Source organism: Myotis myotis, unplaced genomic scaffold, assembly GCF_014108235.1.
Source record: "Myotis myotis isolate mMyoMyo1 unplaced genomic scaffold, mMyoMyo1.p scaffold_m19_p_15, whole genome shotgun sequence".
NCBI classification, from domain to species: domain Eukaryota; kingdom Metazoa; phylum Chordata; class Mammalia; order Chiroptera; family Vespertilionidae; genus Myotis; species Myotis myotis.
The window spans coordinates 35,921,292-35,945,660 of NW_023416319.1; the positions used below are offsets into that span (position 1 = coordinate 35,921,292).

General features: G+C 41.7%; 1 protein-coding gene across 4 annotated transcripts; it reads left to right on the top strand.

Moving 5' to 3' along the window:
* NRBF2 (nuclear receptor binding factor 2) lies at nt 1-24,369 on the top strand. 4 transcript variants are annotated; one of them, XM_036336847.1, is made up of 5 exons: nt 122-258; nt 6,982-7,136; nt 11,867-11,951; nt 20,900-20,940; nt 22,852-24,369. In XM_036336847.1, the coding sequence occupies exons 4-5, from the start codon at nt 20,917-20,919 to the stop codon at nt 23,560-23,562; spliced, it is 735 nt and encodes a 244-aa protein (XP_036192740.1). In that variant the 5' UTR covers nt 122-258; nt 6,982-7,136; nt 11,867-11,951; nt 20,900-20,916; the 3' UTR covers nt 23,563-24,369. The 4 variants fall into 4 exon arrangements, with proteins under 4 accessions (XP_036192737.1, XP_036192738.1, XP_036192739.1 ...); XM_036336844.1 differs by lacking the exon at nt 6,982-7,136 and having other exon boundaries at nt 1-258; XM_036336846.1 differs by lacking the exons at nt 6,982-7,136; nt 11,867-11,951 and having other exon boundaries at nt 38-258.

Genomic DNA, 24,369 nt, shown 5'->3' on the forward strand with positions numbered 1-24,369 from the left:
ACCGCATGTGATGTCATGACGCGTGCGTGGCCCCGGCGCAGGGGGCGGGCCCGCGGCGCCGGAGGAGGAAGTGGCGCGGTGGTTGCTCCCTCTGCTCCCTCGGCTGGCTCCCGGGGCGCGGAGAGGAGCCGCGGTCCGGGTCGCTGCCTCAAGCTCCTCCGCTGCGCTCCTCCATGTGCTTCGGCGTCGTCGCTCCCCTCCCTCAGGCCGCCTCTCACTCCGGGGTCTATGGAAGTAATGGAAGGACCCCTCAACCTGGTGAGTGGCTCCCAGAGGGTCGCGTCCGCCCTCGGCTCCTTTGCCTCAGGAGTCGGGTCTGGTCCGCTGGGTGCGCCGACCCTCCATGCACGGGGCGCGGGTTCGGCGGGGGTGGTACTGGAGGCTGGGGGGCGCCAGCGGGCGTGGCCCACGGCGGCTCCGGGCAAGCCGTCCCGGACCGTGATCCCCTCCGGGATCCCCGGCAAACTCTCGAGTCCGTTTCCCGCCGCCTCCGTGCGCCCCCTGCCGCAGGGCCTGCGCGGGGGGCGCCCACCCGCCGGGGCCGCCACCTCTCGAGGCCGGAGGAAATGCCTCCGAGCGCCACGTAAACACCTCCCCGCCGCCCGGAGCGGCACTGACAGCGGCCAGGGCAGCGGTGGTGTGTGATGCTGGGTCCGGCTTCTCATCCCCAGGGTCTGGAGTCTGCGCCTCTCCACTTCGGAGAGATGGAGTCGTACCCCTCCTTTCCCCTCATGCCCCCCCTCATTCCGTTTCTCATCTGTATTCAGATGCATACACGGAAAGTCTCCCCTCTCGAGTAAGTTGGAGACAGCTGGAGGAAAAACAAAAACAAAACACAGGGTTGTCCGTGTTAGCTCTGGTTCATCACTTGAGGCATCACGAAAATTCGGTAAATGTTTGCCTTTCTCAGAAAAAAGTACTTATTATGTTTTTAGGCTTTTCAGGTGTCGAGGTTTAATAAGCAACCGCGAGAAAGCTGTTCTTTCCTGCCTGGCCGCTGCATCCGCTGGTTTCCCAGAGAGAGCACCTGTTTTGGATACTTGAGGCTGTAGAGCGGTGGTTCTCAACCTTCTGGCCCTTTCTATACAGTTCCTCGTGTGGTGACCCCCAACCGTAAAATTATTTTCGTTGCTACTTCATAACTGTCATGTTGCTATGGCTATGAATCGCAATGTAAATACCTGATATGCAAGGATGGCCTTAGGCGACCCCTGCGAAAGGGTCGTTTTGGCCGCCAAAGGGGTCGCGACCCACAGGTTGAGAACCGCTGCTGTAGGGACGCAGGAGGCACTTGTAAGAGTCACAAGTTGGAGATGCAGTTGCAGCGGTGGACACAGGGAGACTTAGTTGGGACTCTGCACCCTGGGGTCGTGGAAGGGCCCTGGGCTGGATCTGACCCACTCCATGGAGAAGCAGCAGAGCCTGGTGGTTTCAGAGAGTGTGTATCCTGGGGCTAGACTGCTTGAATGTGAACTCTGGCATTGTCACCCGAAAGCGAGGGTTAAAGGAACTAGGCGTACAGGGCTTAGGGCAAACAGCGTGTGGTACATAGTACTGTGTAAGAGTTAGCTATTATAATAACCAGAGCATAGACCCTTAATTTAAATCTCCCTTGTAAAATAAAGATTTGGGCTTGGTGAGCTTGGAAAAGTTTAAAATTCTAGGGCTGGAGCTAAGAGCGGTGGTTCCCAAATGACTGGTGCCAGGCTAGCTCCTCTGAGAGGCGCCTCCCAGTTTTATTAAGTCGATCCCTTCCCCCATTGCCAAGAGTTGTTTACACATAAAAAGAATTTGACTAGATTTGTGAGTTTAAAAAAAAAAAAAAGCAAAAACAAACCAGGAAAATGTCTTGCCCTTTTCTTGTTTTTAAGGTGACATATAGTTTGCAGTGAAATATAATGGATGGTTCAACGTTTAAACTTAACAGGAATATTATTAGAAATCACCAGCAGTTTATAAAGTGCTCCAAAGTTCGTGTCCTTGCAAAATGACCATTGGTTCAGTGCCAGTTAGCTTTACTTTATTTGGCTGCAGGCTGCAGCAGAACCGCTGCCAAACTCCCACTGGTCTGTGGTAGCTTACCAGAAGACTGGAGTTGGGTGAGAGTTGTAGATGGAGCAGGAGAATCGCCAGTTTAGGAAAATTTAGTTCAGTGGTGGTAATAGTATTATCTCTTTATAGAGAATTTTTGAATCCAGTCTTGTTGAGCAGGCTAGCACAATTTGGTAACTTTGTAGGCAAGTATTAGAAATTTGGCATCTTGAATTCTTACACCATTTGAGATTTGAAAGTTCTGGGTTCTAGCTTAGCTTGTTTTTCAGAAGATAACAAGGGAAAAGAGCTTAACATTTACTTGAATCGTTTAAACCAGTGGTTCTCAATCTTCTGGCCCTTTAAATACAGTTCCTCGTGTTGTGATCCAACCATAAAATTATTTTCGTTGCTACTTCATAACTGTCATGTTGCTACTGTTACGAATTGTAATGTAAATATCTGATATGCAGGATGTTCTTAGGCGACCCCTGTGAAAGGGTCATTCGACCGCCAAAGGGGTCGCGACCCACAGGTTGAGAACCGCTGGTTTAAACTGTGCTGTTAAGTATCAGTGACAGGCCTCTGAATTTGTTGTTACTCAGTTTTACATGACTGTGTTTTTTTGTTTTGTTTTGTTTTGTTTTTTTAATATATTTTTTTATTGGTTTTTTACAGAGAGGAAGGGAGAGGGATAGAGAGTTAGAAACATCGATGAGAGAGAAACATCGATCAGCTGCCTCTTGCTCATCTCCCACTGGGGATATGCCCGCAACCCAGGTACTTGCCCCTGACCGGAATCGAACCCGGGACCTCTCAGTCCGCAGGCCGACGCTCTGTCCACTGAGCCAAACCGGTTTCGGCTTGTTTTGTTTTTGAAGACTATCACATTCTTTTATGGGAGTAGATATCCAACTTTGTATTCAGTTTATTCAACATGAGAAATAGTTCTCAATGCTTTGATTAATGAGTGCCTTTGAAAATCTCAGTAGTATATACAAGCTTTTTCTAATGATATAGGGTAGTCCAAATTCACTGTATAAAGACTATTACAGTACATAGGTTTATCATCATGTGTCCTCAGAGCATCCTTGGAATTTAGGAAGAACTGCTTCCCCGTTTTACAGATAAATAAGCCTAGGCTGAGAGAAATTAAGTAATTACTTAGACCAGTGACTCAAATACATTATGATCACAATTTTTTGATATCACATTAATGTACTCATCATTTTCATTTCACTATGGCCCTTATCTGTATTGAACTGTATATTCAGTCAACATTTATTTTTTTAAAAATTTATTTTATTGATTTTTCACAGAGAGGAAGGGAGAGGGATGGAGAGTTAGAAACATCGATGAGAGAGAAACATCAATCAGCTGCCTCCTGCACACCACCTACTGGGGATGTGCCCACAACCAAGGTACACGCCCTTGACCGGAATCTAACCTGGGACCCTTCAGCCTGCAGACCAACGCTCCATCCACTGAGCCAAACCGGTCAGGGCAGTCAACATTTATTTAGTGCCTCTGCCTCTAGTATTGATTCGTTTGTTAGGTTTGCAATAAGGGCTAGTAGGCTTATTTTATCACAGTGAGTTTTTAGGATATGGAAGAGACCAGTCTGAAATAGTCATGATATACTGTATTATATCTTTAAATTTTAATTGATTTTTAGAAATATAAGGGAGGAGGGGAGAGAGAGAGAGAGAGATTTGTTATTCAACTTATTTATGCATTCTTTGGTTGATTCTTGTATGTGCCCTGACCAAGGATCAAACCCACAACCTTGGTATATCAGGTTGATGTTCTAACCAACTGAGCTACTGGACCAGGGCTGAAATAGTAATATGTAGTACAGATATTGTGTTCTAGTTCTCTGGTTTTTGATATTGGTCAGGAGAACAGTAAGATAAATCGTATTTCCATCGAGGGAAAAATAGGTAGTCCTTTGCACTCTAAATAAGTTTTGTTTTACCAGCTTTTTCTGTCAGTTTTTAATATGGGAAAAATTATAACAAAGATTAGTGTATATTTAGGCATTTCCTTTGATACATTTAGTTTTGGTATTGTGAGAGCTGGTAGCAAATGTCAGAACTTGTGAGATAATTTCTAGTTCTTTGGTTTGTTTGCTGCCTATGTAGGAAGTGATGTCAGACCTTAATTTATACATGACTATTGCTCATGCTTTGCTTACCTACTCTGCACACTCAAAGGTATAATACACAATTATAATACAAAATGTAATACACAATTGTATTCTGTGTGTTTGGCCCTTAAGAGTGCTGAGAATGTGCTTGTTGAGTAATTTAGCTTCCCTCTAGAGTGGTCAGTTTTTCTCATCTAAGAAAAGGAATCAGGTAAGGTCCAAAGAATGACCTTGTACATACCTAGAATCTTTGTAATTATTCCATGTTAATTATATTGGCAATAAATTTTTTGCTGTTGTTAATCCTCACCTCTTTCTCCATTTTTTTTTTTTAGAGAGAGTGGGGGGCAGGGAGAGAGAGAAGCAAACATCGATGTGAGAGAGACACATCAATCCGTTGTTTCTTCCGGGGCTGGGGATTGAACATGCAACCCATGTACCTGCCCTTGACCAGGAATCGACCCTTCGGTGCGAGGGCCAATGCTCCAACCATTGAGCAACACTGGTGAGGGTGGCAGTAAAAAGTTTTCCTTGTTGCGCTGGAAATTTCAAGGAAAATTCATCCTGTGTTACAAGCTAGGTTGGGCTAATGGAAGCACTCTGGGGAAAGGACTAGGACTAGGATAGAGAACTAGGACTTACCCTACAATTACTAAGGGCTGGGGTTGGTATCAGACACTTTGTTATTTATTTTGTTTTTTAGTACTATGTGAGATATTCCCCATTTTATGGATGAAGACATTGAAATGCAGAGTAAGGGCCCTGGCCAAGTAGCTCAGTTGGTTAAAGCATTGTCTTAATACATCAAAGGTTTTGGGTTCAATTCCCAGTCAGGGCACATACAAGAATCAACCAATAAAAAAAAAATCAGCCCAGTCCACATGGCTCAGTGGTTGAACCACGAGGTCATGGTTCGATTCCCAGTTAAGGCACATGCCCAGTTGCAGGCTTGATCCCCAGTGTGGGGTGTGTAGGAGGCAGCCAATCAATGATTCTCTCTCATTATTGTTTCTCTCTCTCTCTTCCTATCCCTTCCTCTCTGAAATCAATAAAAATATATATTAAAAAAAATCAGCTGATGAATGCATAAATAAATAGAACAAATAAATGTTTCTCTCCCTCTCCCTCTCTCCCTTCCCCCTCCCTCACTTCCTCTCTCCCTCTCTCCCTCTCCTCCCCCTCTAAAAATAAATCAATAAGTTAAAAAATTTTTAGTCTTAAAATACACACTGCTGTTTATTTTTAATTAAATCTTTATTCTTGAAAGTATTGCATATCCCCCCCCCCCCTCCATTGACCCTTTCTAGCCCAGCCCCAACCCACTCTACTGTTTAAGAATAAGTGTAGAGTAAGGAATAACAGTGGGATTTGAAAGCAAGTTTCTAAATAAAATACTGATCTTTCTATTAGAGCAGTGTTTGCCCATTTGTTTTGACTGTGATTCACAAAAAGAGAATTTTCATAATGACTAGTACACACATATGTGCATATTACTGCAGAGTTGCTGCCTTATGAATGTATCTCCTGGAATTGTGTAAAACGCAGGGATCCTCATAAATCTCACCCAAAACATAACAAAAAATTGAAACTATATGATGCCATATATGTACATATACACATACACGTGTGTGCATGGTGCTATATTTGATATACTCTAATATTTACTATTGGATTTAAGAAAATGCTGTTAACGCACTAAATTGATTTCACAACTCGCTAGCGGGCTGTATCCTGTAATTTGTCTTCACAGCAGATGGTGGTGGTTATGGAAAAAAGCAAGCTAAACTGGAAACATAAGGAAGAAAAAAAGATGCAGCAGAGCTGTGTTTGGGAAAAATTGATCCTTAGACTTAAAATCAAAAACAGGTGTTCTTGGACTTTTCTAACACATGAGGAGTTATCTTAAGTATAATTGTATTACTTTACTTAGGCATCCAATTCAGTACCTAACTTTTAGGAGCTACTGCTTGCCAGTATGAGACTCTGAATTGAGAAAGGGGGAGTGAATGAGATTTCTCCTTCACTGAAGACCCTACCTACCCCAAGGTTCAGGAGTACATTAGATTTTCCTTTGCCACCTTTTTTGGTGTTCTTTTTCTTTTCAATTTTACATGCAGCTTTTCCCTAGGGACACAAAAATATATGAAAAATAAAATAAGGTAAATACTGTTTCCTTTGGGAAAGAAGACAATATAGAATCTGTATTTTTTTTTTAATGTATTTTATTGATTTTTTACAGAGAGGAAGGGAGAGAGATAGAGAGTCAGAAACATCGATGAGAGAGAAACATCGATCAGCCGCCTCCTGCACACTCCCCACTGGGGATGTGCCCGCAACCAAGGTACATGCCCTTGACAGGAATCGAACCCGGGACCCTTCAGTCCGCAGGCCGACGCTCTTATCCACTGAGCCAAACCGGTCTCGGCTAGAACCTGTATTTTTAAAGCAGTTAGCATATAGAAGTAGAATGTACTTTTTGGTGAGGGCTGTCACTTAGTTGTAGTTAGAATTTTTGTCAGTTGCAGGTGATAGAAACCCACTTCAAATTTGCTGAAGTTAATTTGGGATAATTTATTGGAATCAAAAGAAAGGTGCAGGAAGGTAGGGCTACAGTGTAGGCGGGTCTAAGGACGTACGGGACCAGGGACTCGGGACTCAAAGATAATCAGATTCTTCCTCTCTGTAGATGAACATTTTCTACCTGGCTAACTCCTGAATATTACATTAGTTAAAACCACTTAAAACTTTCCTGACATACTCTCTAGTCCTAAATTTGAAAATCTGATGGAACAGAATCTTTTTAGGTGTTCAGAGGACAAGGTAAAGAAGAATTTGGCAACTCCCACAGGAATGTTAATCTGTTATCTTGGAAGAAGAGCAGTTCACGGAGAGGAGTGTGGTGTGTGGAACATACTGGTTGTTTCTGAAGAGGATTCACCAAGGGAGAAATTTGTACAGGGTAAACAGACTAAGACATTACTAAATCTGAAGCTGTTTTACTTTTTATAAAAGTTTTAGAACATTTTGTAGTATTGTGCCTTCACTTTTACTCGAGGGAGTAGGAAAATTCTGGTTAAAATGTCCTAGAGATTGGATGGATTAAATAGTGAATGAAGTTAAGTGCACCAATGATTGACTCTCTTTCCACTTCTCCCTTACTCTTTCTTCCCTTCCCTCCCTCTGTGAGTGTCTGTGTGTGTATATATATGTTTGTGTATATATAGTTTTATTTTAGATTTTGATGCAGAGTTTTATTCTCACTTTTTTTCTGAAGTACAGTAACGTTCTGTTGGCATTTACCAATCTTTGATTTTGTTACCAACCCTCAACAAAACTTCTTCCATTCTTCCATCTAATTAACCAACAAATATTATGCATAATTACTATGTATCAGGTACTGTTCTAGACTTCAAGGATTCAGCAATGAATAGGACCAAATTCCTATTCTTACAGAACTCTCACCCCATGACTTTAGTTTTCTTTTCATCTATTGTGTCCTCTTTCTCTGTTGTTTTTTTTTAAGCATAGTTACTTTTAGTTTCTTGCGTGTTAATTCCAATATATGGATAATCTCTGAAACTGTTTCTCATCCTTTTCTCTGTTAGTTACTTTTACCTGCTTTGCATGCCTAGTAACTTTATTGTATGTCACATATTGTGGAGGGTATGTTGTAGAGACTCTGAATTGGTCATCTTCCTCTAAAGAGTGTAAAGTTTTGTGCTGGCTGGTAGCTAGAATACTGATAGATCACCTTGATCTAGTCTAGGTTTAATTTTAGGTTTTATTAGGGTGGGTCTATTTTAGTTTTATCCATAATGCTTAGAGTGTGGTTCTTCCTCTCAGGGTTGGTCTTCCTGAGGTCTCAGGTGAAGTGCCAGGTTTTCACCAAAGTTACTCTGTCTAGGTCCAAACTGTAACCTGTCTTCCTAGCACTATGTGGCTTCTGAAATCTCTGCTCAGAGCTTCTGCTTGGACTCCTGGATTGTGCTCTGTTCTCATGCAACTTAGGATGTCAGCCAAGGACCTGGAAGATTTTTTTAATGTATATTTTTAAAGTGTCTATACTGCAGTTCCGTCCAATCATGGAGTCTCTTCAAATTCTAATCTTTTGGTTCCAGTCTTCATCACTTCTGCTCAGTGAGATACTGCTTGGCTTTTATTTTCCTGCACTCTATTTTGGAAAATGCCCTCAGAAAGAAAGCTAGGATGAATGTAGGTCTCATAACTTGTGCGTTTTCCTTTTGAAAATGTAATCTGTTATGTTTACGTTCAGTGTCTGTTAACTCCTGTTTTTATATTTATAACTGAAGGGTAGACCCGTGCCACCTGTTCCATCATAGGTGGATCAGAAGTACAAATTTCCATGAGAATGTCCAAGAGATTTTTTTTTTTTAATATATTTTATTGATTTGATTTTTTTTTTTATTTTTTTATTTATTTTTTTTTACAGAGAGGAAGGGAGAGGGATAGAAAGTCAGAAACATCGATGAGAGAGATCGATCAGCTGCCTCCTGCACACCCCACAGTGGGGATGTGCCTGCAACCAAGGTACATGCCCTTGACCGGAATCGAACCCGGGACCCTTGAATCCGCAGGCCGACGCTCTATCCACTGAGCCAAACCGGTTCGGCAAGAATGTCCAAGAGATTTTTAAAACAATTAAATCAGATTATTGTAAACTCTAAGTGTCAGAAAGTACTTCAATGTGAGATGGTGATGTCACGGAATCTAATATTTATTATTTAAGTGATAGAGTGTTACAGTCCCATGAGGATTGGTCAATCATTGCTTTCCTGTGTAAACAAAATCTATTTCGCGATAGAATTTGATGCACCTGAGAATGAAAGAGATGCTACTATTATATGTTATCTGTTGCTACATAGCAAATTATCCCAAAGTTTAGCAGCTTAAAACAACACACATTTGTTATCTCAGTGTTGCTGTGTGAGGAATAAGGGCATGGCTGAGCTGGGTTCTTTCCTTCAGGGTCTTTCACAGGGCTACAGTGAAGGTGTCAGCTGGGGCCACAGTGCCACTTAAAGGCTTCACTGGGGCAGGAGCTGCTTGCAAGCTCACTCAGGTTTGATAGCAAGATTCAGTTCCTTGAGCGCTTGTGGACAGGATTTCAGTTCTTTGCTGGCTGTTGGCAGGCTACTTTTCTTCCATGTGAGCCTTTCTATGGGGCAGCTCACTACATGACTGTTGGGGTCCATTAAAGTGAGCAAGGAAGAGAGTACTACCAAGATGGAAGTGACAATCTTCTGTAACCTGATCACGGAAGTGACATCCTGTTTCCTTTGCTATAGTCTGTTTTTTTAGATGCAATTCACTAGGTCTAACCCACATTTGAGGAAGGGTGACTACAAAGAACATGGCTCTTTCAAAGCTCAGGAAGGTAAAGGTACCTGCAGCTTTACACCTTTTAGTTCTTTTTTTCCCTTTACCTAGAACCTTTTTGATTGAGTGCCACTTGTTTTAACTATATTATCCAAAAACATTCCTTAGAAAAATCATAGTGATCATAACTTAGCTTTCTTCATCATGTGCATTGTCTTCCTGAAAGATGTGTATAATTTCTGGGCACTATAAAATATATTGCTATGTTCAGAACATATTTTTTGCTCAATCTAAGACTCCAGGGTTAAAATTATTTTAAGCGCTCAGTCATTTATTGTTATCCATTATTTTTTTTTTTAATTGGTTTTTTACAGCGAGGAAGGGAGAGGGGATAGAGAGCCAGAAACATTGATGAGAGAGAAACATCGATCAGCTGCCTCCTGCACACTCCCCACTGGGAATGTGCCCGCAACCAAGGTACATGCCCTTGACCTGAATCGAACCTGGGACCTTTCAGTCCGCAGGCCGACGCTCTATCCACTGAGTCAAACCGGTTTCAGCACATTTTGCTTTTTTAAATATATATTTTATTGATTTTTTACAGAGAGGAAGGGAGAGAGATAGATAGTCAGAAACATCGATGAGAGAGAAACATCCATCAGCTGCCTCCTGCACATCTCCTACTGGGGATATGCCCGCAACCAAGGTACATGCCCTTGACCGGAATCGAACCCGGGACCTTTCAGTCCGCAGGCCGACGCTCTATCCACTGAGCCAAACCGGTTTTGGCAACATTTTGCTTTTTTAAAAAAAATGTATTTTTATTGATTTTAGAGAGGGAGAGAGATAGAAACATCAATGATGAGAGACAATCATCTATCGGCTGCCTCCTGCACGCCCCACACGGGATCAAGCCCACAACCTGGACATGTGCCCTGACCTGGAATCGAACTGTGACCTCCTGGTTCATAGGTTGACACTCAACCACAGAGCCATGCCAGTCGGGCCAGATTTTGCTTTTTTAAAAAGTAAATTGAGGTAAAGTACCCATAACATAAAATATACCATCTTTATTAAGTGTCCAGTCTAGTAGCATTAAGTATATTTAAATTGTTGTGAAACATCTTCAGAACTTTTTCATTTTGCAAAGCTGGAACTAATCCTGTTAAACAACAACTCTTCACTTTTCTCTCTCCTCAGCCCTTGGCAGCCACCATTCTACTTCTATTTCTATGAGTTTGAATACTTTATATATTTCATATAAGTGGGGTCATACAGTTTTTTCTTTTTATAAGTGGTTTATTTTATATTTCATTGACTTAAATATCTTCAAAGCTTATCCATGCTGTAGCATTTGTCAATTTCCTTAAAAAAAAAAAAAAAATACACACACACACACGAGAGGTCCGATGCACGAAATTTGTGCAAGAGTATGCCTTTGCCGCCATGGCAGCCCCGGCTTCGTCCGGAAGGTCATCCAGATGGTTGTTCTGCTCTTCGACCGTTTGTTCGATTTGCTTATTACGCTTTTATTATGATAGATTTTTATTGATTTCAGAGAGGAGGGAAGATGGAGAAACATCAGTGATGAGAGAGAATCATTGATTGGCTGCCTCCTGCATGCCCCCTGTTGGGGATCGAGCCTGCAACCGGGCATGTATCCTGACCAGGAATTGAACCATGACCTCTTGGTTCATAGGTCGACTCTCAACCACTAAGCAGCACTGGCCAGGCAATTTCTTTCCCTTTTAAGGCTGAATAATATTCTGTTGTATGTATATACCACGGTTTATTCATTCATCTATTGATGGACATTTGGGTTGCTTCCACTTTTTGACTATTGTGAACAGTGCTGCTATGAACATGGTAGTACAGTGCTTTTCACTTTTTTTAAAGAAGTTTTGATAAGTCATCTGTGAGTTTGTTAGTGAGGAAAATATTACGTAGTAGCTGGAAGACTTGTTGATTATTTGTCTTTCTCCTTGCCTGCTAACCATTTAACTTTATGTAAGATATACCCATCTGGATCTGTTGGACCTCTTAAAGAGAAGGAAACACATTTACAAAGTTGTGGTAAATTTTAAAATGTAACAGAGGTAAAGAGCCCAGTGACTACTCATTTAATGCATTTACCTTTCATCTGGGGACACTTTAGTCATTTGCTTTCAGAACTTTTGAGTTTGTCTTTGTTGTTTTGGTGAAAAATCTCCATCATAATATTAAATATAGGTATTGTAATTACTCAACTGTACGATGCACACATTTTATAGTTTAAAAACAAATAGTAACTTTAAGGTTGAGAGGGAAGAATGAGTTACAGAAAAGAAGCAATTAGAAATGTTTGTCTTCTAGGCTCATCAACAGAGCAGACGTGCAGATCGTTTATTAGCTGCGGGGAAATACGAGGAGGCTATATCTTGTCACAAAAAGGCTACAGGTGAGTATTCTCTTTAAGAAGTACTGAGTGTAAAACTGTAGGGCAGTTCTTCCCTCCAGTATTTCTCAACACTTTATTTGGAATGAAAATAATAGTAATGATGTGCTGTGACCCCACTGACCCCCTGGAACATCAGCTTGCATTATTTTTTTTAAATATATTTTTTATTGATTTCAGAGAGGAAGGGAGAAGGAGAGAGAGATAGAAACATCAATGATGAGAGAGACTCATTTATCAGCTGCCTCCTGCATGCCCTTTAGCGGGGATCAAGCCTGCAACACAGGTATGTGCCCTTGACTGGAATCGAACCCGGGACCTTTCAGTCCACAGGCCGATGCTCTATCCACTGAGCCAAACCAGCTAGGGCAGTTTGCATTATTTTTGAGTGTGTTGGATTTCCCAGCTCCTCCCAACCCAGACTTACTTCTTTCCTTCCTTCTCCCTCCCTCCTCTCCTCCCTCCCCTCCCTCCCTCCCCTCCCCTCCCTCCCCTCCCCTCCCCTCCCCTCCCCTCCCCTCCCCTCCCCTCCCCTCCCCTCCCCTCCTCTCCTCCCCTCCCCCTTCCTTTCTTTTCCTCCCCTCCCCCCCCCCCCCCCCCCCCCCCCCGCACAAAGATTCGCGCAATAGGCCTTCCTTCCCCTGGCTGCTGGCAACGGGTTTCTTCTGGCACCCGGGACCCAGGCCTTTGGTCTGGCCGCAGCAAGCCTCTTCAGTCTTCAGACTTCACTCCGGCCAGAGCCTTCAGTCTTTGCTCCGTGCCTGCATATGCAAATTAACCACCATCTTTGTTGGATTAATTTGCATAGTCACTCTGATTGGCTGGTGGGTGTAGTGGAGTGACACAATTTGCATGTTTCTCTTTTATTAGTGTAGGTTGATTTCAGAGAGGAAGGGAGAGGGAGAGAGAGAAACATCAATGATGAGAGAGAATCACTGATCAACTGCCTCCTACTGGGGATCGAGCCCACAACCTGGGCATGTGCCCTGACCAGGAATCGAATCGTGACCTCCTGGTTCATAGGTTGATGCTCAACCACTGAGCCATGCCGGTCAGGCCAGACTTCTTTCTAAACCATGAAAATTATACATTCCATATTGGTAAATGATTCCTGGACACGGCTTTCTGAGCCCAACGATCCCTAAAGACAGAAGTGATGGCCAGATGTCTGCCAGTATATCTTGGTTATATTATAGAAAAGGAGTCTGGATTTCAAAGTTAGCTATTTTGGGTTCTGAAAGTAATAATTAGTTTGACTCCAACCAATTAATTTGCACTGAGTTTCTGTTTTCTAAAATCTTGATAATGCAAGATGCATCAAACTCTTTCCTGTGGTTTTTCTTTAGCTTCTCTTCTGAATATTTCATCTATATATTCATGCTTGTAATATTGTGCTAGTGATAGCTTTTTTTTAAGGTATAAAATTTATAGAGTAACTGGCTTCTTATCAAACACTTAATTTTATCCCAATCAGGCATACAACCTAGCATATGTTGAACTCAGAAATAGATCTTTGGGGTGTGTTTTTGTTGGATGAATAGCATATGTAAAAGCTTTGGGGAAAGGGCTGTTTTACTCATGCTTCATCCAAAATGGTATAGCTACCTTTCTTAGAGCAAACCTTATCACCTCTCTGCTAGAGGAAGTTAATCTCCGTTTCCTCTAGGCCAGTGTGATAATCAGAGCCATGTTCTTTCCTGGTAGAGTCTGCCTCTCCTGTGTTACCTTACTGCTGAAAAACACACCACATCGTGGACACTGGTTTGGATAAGTCCTCTTATGTCAGTGATTTTTGCCTGTGAATCAGTGATTTTCAGAGAAAATTTCAACTCATTTTTCTTTTAAAGAATTAGTTTTGCTACTGAAGTGTACCACTTCAGCTATACAGCTGAGTATATTGTACCCCATAAATCTTTGTGAATTTTTATGGTGAGTTTTATGGGGGCTTAATACAACATTAAACTTGGTAGCTAGTTCTCTTTAAGTCTTTAATAAACCCTACTAGAGGCCCAGTGCACAAAATTTGTGCACGGGTAGGGTCCCTAGCGGCTGCTGGTTGCCGGCCGACCCCTCCCTTTCCCTGGCTGCCTGCCACTGATCAGGGCCTCCCTTCCCGCAGTTGGCCAGCCAGCTCCAGCCCCTGAGTCGAACTCCTGGTCTAACTCCCGGTCGAGGGGACAATTTGTGTATTACGCTTTTAATATATAGGATTTTGTTATGAATCAAATTGTTAACTTTGTAGTCACTATAAAGAAAAGATAATGTATTATATACTATTTAAGAAAACCATGTTGTAGATGAATGCCACAGTGAAATGACACCTTTAGTAAAATAACCCAGGGTGGTCATGGTTACACATCTGTGACATATTAAGATGGAGTGATTAGTATATGTTAGGTGTTGAGCAGTAGGACATTCTGAATAAAATGTATATAAAAGGGAGAAAAGTATTTTTCATTCCTAACCTATATCCGTGTCTTTATTAGAAGACTTAAAACTAATGTTGGGCTTTAAACACCTCTTCCCCCTTTGTCTGTATCTAAATTCTGTGACATTCTCAGGAGTAGAAAGATAAAGGCAGCCTGTTGGATCCCATTAACTTTAATTATGGAGATAGAACTTATGATCCAATTTGGGAGTTTAAACTTGGTTAAAAATAGCCTTGTAACTTATATACTTATATGCATAGCCCATGGACACAGGCAATAGGATGGTGAAGACCTGGGGTGAGGGGGTGGGAGGAGGGAGGTCAAGGGGGGGTAAACAGGAGACATCTGTAATACTATCAACAATAAAAATAGATATTAAAAAATAGCCTTGTGTTGCATTTCTGAGTGGAGTTGTCAGTGTAATACTAGTTTGAAAACTGACATGGTTGGAATGACCTCAGTGTTTTGTAAATTGACTGACATTTAGGGCTTGTAACAGCAGTGTTTTGGGAGGTGTGGATGTAGATGTATTTTGAGAGGAGGGAATTTAACATTTGGAAATCATCTTAAAGATATGACAGGGAAAGGTTCATCTGAAAAAGACTCAAGAGGAAGGAAAGCCTGAACTGAGAGAACTTAGGGCAAAAGAAGGGGACTCTGTTCAGCTGTCAAAGATCAGAGGAGATTCTGAGACTAAAAATTTACCTTGAGATTGCATAGCTAAGGACTCAGAGCCTGTATACTATATAGAGTTTTGATAGTGTTTGTTTTGTAAATGTGTTGAAATAAAGCGGTAACTTGATTTCTCTTTCCTTTTTGAGAAAGGTATGATCTACTCTTGAGGTGGACAGTAACTGAATTAGATGAAATGAGTATATGAGCATTCATTGGACAGATAAACTGAGATACCAAATCTCAGGAAGAAAAAAAGCTGTCTAAACGTGGCCGGAGGTGGAGAGAAGTTGTTCACATTTTACCATCTAATATGAAAAAAGGAAAGCTTAAGAGGCCACAAACTCTTGTTAGAAAAATCTATTGCCTTGAACCAGTGGTTCTCAACCTTCTGGCCCTTTAAATACAGTTCCTCATGTTGTGACCCAACCATAAAATTATTTTCGTTGCTACTTCATAAGTGTAATGTTGCTACTGTTATGAATCGTAAATATCTGATATGCAGGATGGTCTTAGGCGACCCCTGTGAAAGGGTCGTTCGACCGCCAAAGGGGTCATGACCCACAGGTTGAGAACCACTGCTTTAAACCCTTGATTAACAGCTGTAACTGGATTGGTGTAATTCTCCTTTATTAGCTTTCTGCAGTCCAGTTCCCTAAGTGAATTTCATTTCTTTCACAGACAGCAAAAAGAGCAAAAGCTTAAATGGGAAGTTGATAATATCCATTGATAATGCTTAGAACTCATAAAATGAACATTTGAGATGAGCATACCTCAGAGTGCAGTGTTTCTGTGTATTTGGTTGAAAACAAGTCTTTTTTCTTTCTTTTTTTTGGCAAGGCACATATCTTTACTCCTGCAGGAGGGTGCACATGCACATGGTCTGGGAGCACACGCACACTGAGCGAGCAGTCCGCTTGACTTTTTATTCTTGGCTTTTTATTCCTGATGCACCTGACCTGTCCCTTACTTACTCTTGGAGCTTATGCTCAGTCTTTCGTGATTGGCTAATTTAAAGGAAGGGGTTGACCTTTGCCGGAAAACAAGTCTTGACCTACCTTCCCATTAGACTGTGGTGACATGAAAATGACTCAGAGTAGATTAATCTTTGTCATTAAGAGGTAATATTTTGCTCTGTGTGCCCCAGATAAGTTGTACAATTTGTACTTTGGTACCAGATTCATGATAGAATAGTAAAATATGTTATTTTAAGAATTAATAGATTCTTCAGATATTCTTAGTTCCTGTCCCCCATCATTTGTTTAATATTTACTTTAAATATTAGCCTAGTGTTGTAATTGAAGGAAGCATTTTAACCAGATTTGTTAGATTTTTGTGAGTAAATGTTTCTTAAATTTCTGCCTTGGTGGAGCTGGAGCATTTGTTCCTTTTGTGACTCTGAGTAAATCCATGACCATGCAATCAGATTAAAAATTTTTCCTTTTAAAATAAATTTTTTTAATAAAATATATTTTAATTGATTTCAGAGAGGAAGGGAGAGAGAGTTAGAAACATCAGTGATGAGAGAATCATTGATAAGCTGCCTCCTACACGCCCTCTACTAAGGATCAGGCTCAAAACCTGGGCATGTGCCCTTGACTGGAATTGAATCTAGGACTCTTCAGTCCGCAGGCTGACATTCTATCTACTGAGCCAAACCAGCTAGTGCTAAAATAACTATTTTTTAAGGCCCAGATTTAAAATCTGGGAAATACTTTAAGTCAGCGGTCACCGACCTTTCAGACCTCACTACCGCTGCTTTAAATGACAGTGTGACTGCTGTTGAATTCTTTGTGCTTTGGCAGCTCAGTGTCCTTGGGTATCCTTTTCTCTCATGTTACAGTTTTAAGGTTCAAAGGGAGGCATTCCAGTTAAGTTTGGTTTCGCCAAATCGTTCCATTTGTTAAGAAAGCAGATTTAAAGCAAACTGTAGTTCAGACAAGGAGACAAATATATGCAGACATAATGGGAGGGATGTCTAGGAAAATTCATCCACACCATCAGAGCAATAGATAGAATGTCTCAACTGAGTTAAACATGAACAGAAGGAAAAGAAATAGTCTTTGTGCACCCATACACATTTAACATAGGAATAAAAGAAAAAAATGGAGGAAAAAGGTAAGTATGTCTGGAGCAAAAACTGTATAACCAATTCTGTGCTTTTGTTACCAGCAAGACCATGAGACTTTGGATCTTGTTTTCTCAAAGGAAAGATTTCAATCGAGAGACAGTATAGAAAAGCAAAAGCAAGCAAGCATTTGTTGACCATAGCAAAAACACATTTAGGGCAGTGAAACAAGGAAGAGCAGAGAAGAAGCCTCAGGAGAGCCTAGGCTGGGCTGTTTTGGCTCACCGGGAAGTCAGAGAAAGGGGACCTTGGAGACAAATTCAGGGGGTTAGCCTGGGATGAGTTGCTGCTGCCCCATTTCTCCCCTGGTTGCAAGTCTTGTGGGGTCCCTTGGCGTTTAGGAGGTAGATGCCTGTGAGGGAAGACGGGAAGGAAGGGAATGGTATGGGCATGCTCTCTGGAGCAAGAGTGACGGGGACCTTCATTCTCAGGGTTTTTAAAGCTGGGCATTTAGAGGAGGTCTTAGGAGAGGATTAATAGAATATTCATCAGCTTTATGCTGATATACTGAAATGAGATTTATTCGCTTAATTTGTCTATCCTTGGGTGTGGTTGGCAAATGACACTAATTGGATTTCTGTTATGTGTCTCCCTGAGTAGGGTGAATTAAGCTATTTACCTTTAAAGTGCCAGCCATTTACTCTTCTGTATTTTTGGTTTAGGGATGATAGGGTTCACTAGGTGGCTGCACACTGCTATTTAACTATTTGACTTAGTTTCCCTATTCCCACGTGTCCTGGAATTTTCCTAGCTTCTTACTTCAGAAGCTAAGAACCACTGAGGTCTCTTCCGTCTCACTGATACACTTTCTGTTGGGGTGGGGGAATCCAGTTAAAAGGTGTCTTAAATACTGTGGCAGAACCTGGCAGACAGCAGTTCTAAGTCATGGACTCTGAAAATCATTAGCATATTTGGATTAACACCAGACAGAAAGCAGTACCTTGTAGTGTTGTAGGCGGTGGGAATGGCACCAGGTGTCTGACTGATGGGGTCAGACTGTACCTGGGTTCAGCAACCTTGGTACTTGAGTTCTGGCTAGGAAAAGAACTCAGAGCCAAGACTCAAACTTGTTGGAGAAGATTTATTAGGCAAGCAAAGAGAAAGGAAACTCAGAAAAGAAATTTCCAGTGGGCAGCTGAGCGAGTGGGCCAGGGCTCCTTTTAACTCCACGGAGGGGTTAACTGCTTTCATATTCAAGCTAATCTGTGGGGTCTGTCCTGCCGTCTTCTGTCCTTGTATGGAGTTAGATGGGGCTTTCCTCCAGCCTCCTTATTCTCTAAGGGTGGGGGCCTACCACATGACAGGGAAGAAAAGGTCAGGAGAATCTGACCTGCGTGATCAGAGGCTTTCTAGGGTGTTGAGGGTGTAGGGTGTCTTAGGGGCGAGGTCTTTATTAACAGTACTTACCTCCAATATCTGCTCTACCAGTTTTATTCCATTGCTAGGTGTCTAGCAGTTCTGTCCTGGTGATCTTCTGTAACTGGCCCATTGTCCTTGCTCTGCTCATGTTTGTCTAACTGTCTACCACAGTAATATCTGAAAAAAGGCAAAAGAGAAACTTAATGTAGAGGTGAGAGATGGTGAAAAGTTTATAGTAAGCAAGAAATAAAAGATGGAGATTGAGTATGACCTATTAATTTTGTAAAAATATATTTTTATTGAATTCAGTGAGGGAGAGAGAGAGATCAATGAGAATCATTGATCGGCTGCCTCCTGCATGCTCCCTACTGGGGATCAAGCCTGCAATCCAGGCATGCGCCCTTGACCTGAATCGAACCCGGAACCCTTCAGTCTGTAGGCCAATGCTCTATCCACTGAGCCAAACCAGCTAGAGCTGATCTGTTATTATTAATATTAATACTTCATCTTGGTCCAGACAGGATATAGAAGGCCTTATACCAAAATATAATAGGTAATTAAACATAAGTAGGTGAGAAAACCTCCCTCTCTTCTACTCTCTAAAAATCAATGGGAAAAATATCCTCAGGTGAGGATTACAAAAAAAAGCACTGTGGGTTCTTGCATATTTGATAGAATTTGGCTTTAAACTTGCAGTCAGGTCAAAGAGGAACATTATGGATTTTTACACTGACTATTTTAAGATCAAAGAGAAGTTTATTAAGTTATTGCCCATTTATAGTCTTTGTCAATGACACAATATGTTTGACAACTTGCTTACAATAAATGTCAACAAGGGTTTTAACTCCGGAATTCCTAGCAGTCTGTTGGCATAGCTCAGAAACAAGTCATAAGTTCTTTAGGAGGCCCAAATGATAGTCCAGATGTTTATGTCAGTAAAAAAGTCATTGACAATCATCCTATATAATAAAAGAGAAACATGTAAATTGACCGTCCCTCTGCTATGCTCACCAGCCAATCAATGCAAATTAACCCGACAAAGATGGTGGTTTAATTTGCATACACACGCGCCGGGCAGAGAGCAGAGCAGGAGAGGCGGCAGCTTGGGGGGACATGGCTCCTTTGGTCGCTCCCAGTGACCAAGGGAGCCATGCCCCCCTGCAAGCCTCCAGGCGGAGAGCAGAGTGGAGAGCCAGCAGAGAGTGGAGCTGCTTGGGGAACTTGGCTCCCCAAGCCGCCAGACAGAGAGCAGAAAGGGAGAGCTGGCGGCTTGGAAGACTTGGCAGAGTGGGAGGCCATGGGCAGGAGACAGAGCAGGAAGGGAAAACCAAGAGCATGGGAGCACCAGGAATTCTGGGAATAGTAGTTCTGATGGCAGCCCCAGGACCGGAAGCAGAAGCCCAGAGAGCGGGGAGCACCAGAAATACTGGGAATCGTAGTTCTGGTGGCAGACGGATCTCCTAGACACTAGAGCAAAGTGAGCCTGGAGCAAGTTACTGTTGCGGTGGGGGATGGAGGGAAAGCAAAGGTGAGAGACATAAGTAAAATCAGAGTGTCTAGGGAAAATTAAAGGGAAGATATCCTAAAACTTCCAGGAAATCTCCACCAGTGAAGCAAAGAAAAAAAATGCCTCTATTATTCTGTGAGCAACAAACCAAACTGGGTTGGGGGTCTCAGACAATTTGCTCATATGACTGCAAAGACAGACAGAAACTCCTGGATTGGAGAGGGTGCAGGTCAGGCTGAGGGACCCCCACACCCCCCAGTGCATGAATGTTGTGCACCGGACCTCTAGTATCTTTATATTTTTGTGAGCATGAGTAATAGGGTTTTGACGGGTTCTTGTTAAATTTTCATCCTCAATTCTATTTCCTGATTGGGCCATCTTTACTTCCTTAATTGTGAAATCTACAGGGGTTTTAAACAACAAACTCTTCAATCCTGGCTGGTGTGGCTCAGTTGGTTAGAACATTGTCCTGCACTGTTGCAGGTTTGATTCCCAGTCAGGGCATATATCCAGGGTTGTGAGTTCGATCCCAGTTGGGCACGTATGGGAGGCAACCGATTGATGTTTCTCTCTCACATCGATATTCCTTTCTCTCTCTCTCCCTGTCTCTCAGATTAATTTAAAAAAGAACAAACTCCTTCAAGATGGGGTAGGGAATGGCTACATTTGATTCCCACTGACATATTTTTAAATTCTCATCTTGTTTCTTTTCAGGAACAGGATAACTATATAATAGCAGAGTTGCTTCTAAGATCATTTCTCTCTGTCACATGAGGAGTATTAAAACTCTTCCTTTGCCCTGTTACTTACAAAATGACAACACTCATATTAATGTGCCTCTTTTTTTTTAAACCAGCATATCTTTCTGAAGCCATGAAGCTAACACAGTCTGAACAGGTGAGACATTTTCTTAATATTTACAACAAGGGTTAGAAGGATTTTCTTGTGAAGTGTTGACTTGTGTATAAAACCAAGCATTGGGCCCCTCTCAAAACACTATAGTCAAAATACACTATGGGGCGAAAGTAGGTTTGCAGTTGTTCATATGAAAAATAATACAATAATTAATAAAAATGCAAGAATAAACTTTTTCGTATACTCTCAACTGTAAACCCACTTTTGCCTCACCCTGTATATAAAATGGGCAAAAGAAAAGTATTTTAGAAAGGAAATGATAACTAAATGAACTGCTGTTGATGACCAGACACACCAGACATGGTATGCAGAAACTCCTATCCTTTTTTCCTAGTGGTTACTTACAGATCTCAGAGTGCCACATGTGTCCTAGAGGTGCCTCGTAGGGCCTTTCCTGATCATTAGCTCATTTGACCAGGAGCTCACAGTAAGTAAGCTGGCCTGGGCAAGGGGACCTGTTGGCCTTCCCTTTGCTTCTCAAAGATAATTTAAATCTAAACTTATCTTTCCCCAAATTCCTAAGCAGTTCTGGTATTTGTTTTTAATCCTTACTTGAGGATATTTTTCCCATTGAGTTTTTTAGAGTGAAAGGGAGGGAGGGGACAAGGAGAGAGAAATATTGATGTGAGAGAGATATATAGATTGGTTGTCTCCTGCTCACATCCCGAATGGGGCCGGGGATCAAACCTGCAATCAAACCTGTGACCCTTTGGTCTGCAGGCTCTAACCATTGAGGAACAGGCCAGGTGTTTGTTTGTTTTTAAGTTTTTCAGGTAGAAACCCAGAAAAGAGATTGCTGGGTCATATGGTAACTCTATTCTTAATATTTTGAGGACCCAACATACAGTTTTCCATAGTGGTTGTACCAGTTTACATTCCTACCAGCAGTGAATGAGGGTTTCTTTTTCTCTACAACCTCTCCAACACTTGGTACAGGTGTGAAGTGGTATCTCATTGTAGTTTTTTTTCTTTTTGGTTAATTCTCACCCAAGGATATTTTCCCATTGATTTTTAGGGAGAGTGGAAGAGAGAGGAAAAGACAGAGAGAAACATTAATGTGAGAGAAGCACATTGATTGGTTGCCTCCTACACGAGCCCTGATGAGGGCCCGTGCTGGGGAGGAGCCTGAAACCACAGGCTGTTCTACCCATGGAGCCAAACCGGCTAGGGCTGGTTCTGGTACTTTTTAACTTGGTCTCACCAATGGCTTTAAATTGTTTTCTGTGTTTGGGGAAGGCTTCCCTAGGTTTTTAAATTACCTTTATCCACAGATGATTTCCTGATTATACAAGTGGTAGGTACATAGGAGGTGATTGGTAAATGTTTAATTGAATTAAGGAGATCCTTTCTGTGAGGAGATACCAGTGGCAAAGAAAAAACACAGATTTCCTCAAACTGAACCAAGAGAACTGAGAAGTTGTGTTCTATCACACACACTTCCCTTTGATTATAGAACTGCTCATGTTAGTCCTGTAATATAGATGTGCACTGAACCTTCTGAACACCCTGTCAGTGAAAAGACTTTTTAGCTAGTTATGGAATTGATGTCTAAAGAGGAAGATTTTCTGTTTTTAAGCCGAGTATCAGTGGCATTGCAGAGAGTTAAGGCACAGTTAAAAAAGGTCTGATTCAGTATGTGGATTTGGAATAGTACTTCTGACTTGCTGAGTGAATGGTGTTCTGTTTATATTCATAAGTTAGCATAAGTGTTAATTTACCTAGAAATAACTAGTTATTTGGAAAAACATTTGAGGTTTAATTGAATCATAGACATAGTATATAGATTTTAAGTGTTATCGGGCTATTCAGAAAGGAAGGTCTTGGAATAGTATTTGCTGGACATTACTAAAGAGACTCATAATGTAAAATTGTTCCTTTCTTTCTGTGTAACAGGCTCATTTATCACTGGAACTGCAAAGGGATAGCCACATGAAACAGCTCCTCCTCATTCAGGAGAGGTGGAAGAGGGCGAAGCGGGAGGAAAGGTTGAAAGCCCAGCAGAGCACAGACAAGGATGCCGCTGCCCAGCTTCAGGCGTCTCACAAGCCCTCTGCTGAGGAGGCAGAAGGCCACAGTCTCCTTCTCTCTCAGAACTACAGCCCTTCCACAGAGAAACACCTGCCTGAAATTCAGAGGGTCTTTGATAGGGATCCAGACACACTGCTATTTTTACTTCAGCAAAAGAGTGAGCCAACAGAACCATGCATTGGAAGCAAAGCCCCAAAAGATGATAAAACCATTATAGAAGAGCAGGCAACCAAAATTGCAGATTTGAAGAGGCATGTGGAATACCTTATGGCTGAGAATGAAAAATTAAGGAAAGAAAATAAACAACTCAAGGCTGAAAAGGCCAGACTTCTAAAAGGCCCAGTAGAAAAAGAGCTGGATGTAGATGCTGATTTTGTTGAAAAGTCAGAGTTATGGAGCTTGCCGCCACAGTCAGAAACTGCTACAGCCTCTTCAACCTGGCAGAAATTTGCAGCAAGTACTGGGAAAGCCAAGGATATTCCAATACCCAATCTTCCCCCCTTGGATTTTCCATCTCCAGAACTACCCCTTATGGAACTCTCTGAGGATATTCTGAAAGGACTTATGAATAATTAAAGTGGAAGGCCATAGAAGAGGTGAGAAGAGGAAATAATACAGTTAATCCAGAAGAAACAAAAAAGGGAAAAGCACATACAAGGGTAATCCTGGAAACGCTTCATTACCTGGCACCGGGAGAGGAGGCAGCGCAGGACTCGGGAAGCGGCCACTGTGAAATACGCCGAGTGTCCGACTTCTGACTCAAGCTGATGACTCCAGACTGGGCAGACACTAACCCTCGGAGGTTCACTTCCTCCTAATACAAACCAAATGGCTACCTGGAATAATTTTTTCAAGCAACAATTATTTTTCTTATCTTCAGGGTTAAAATGTATAAAAGTATGTTATGTGTAATTAATCTATAATGCCATAAATGATAATGCAAAACAAATAATACGGTGGCCTGGGAGGCTGCCTTGTATTTGAAACATGCTTTCTATCATGCATTGACTGTATGCATTTTGTTATGCACATTTCATTTGTTTAATAAGGTGTGTGAGACACCTTTCTAGATGAAACTCTGTGTGCCACACTTTGCACTACTCATAACATAATGATAACCTCAAGACTATCAGGAGAAATATTTAAATTTCCATTTTATGAAGAACCAAATTATTAGTTACGCTTTTTAAAAAAAATTACCAGTTTACATAATTAATCAGGGTGCATTTTAAGTTCTAATTTTTTTTGTTTATTGTATAATGCATCATTTGAAAATACCAAGGAAATAATCCTTTTGTTTTTAATGATGCACGAGTGGAAGTAATGCTAGTTGGCAGTATTTGATTGTAAGAAATCAATAAAGTACTTGTGTTTTATACCTTT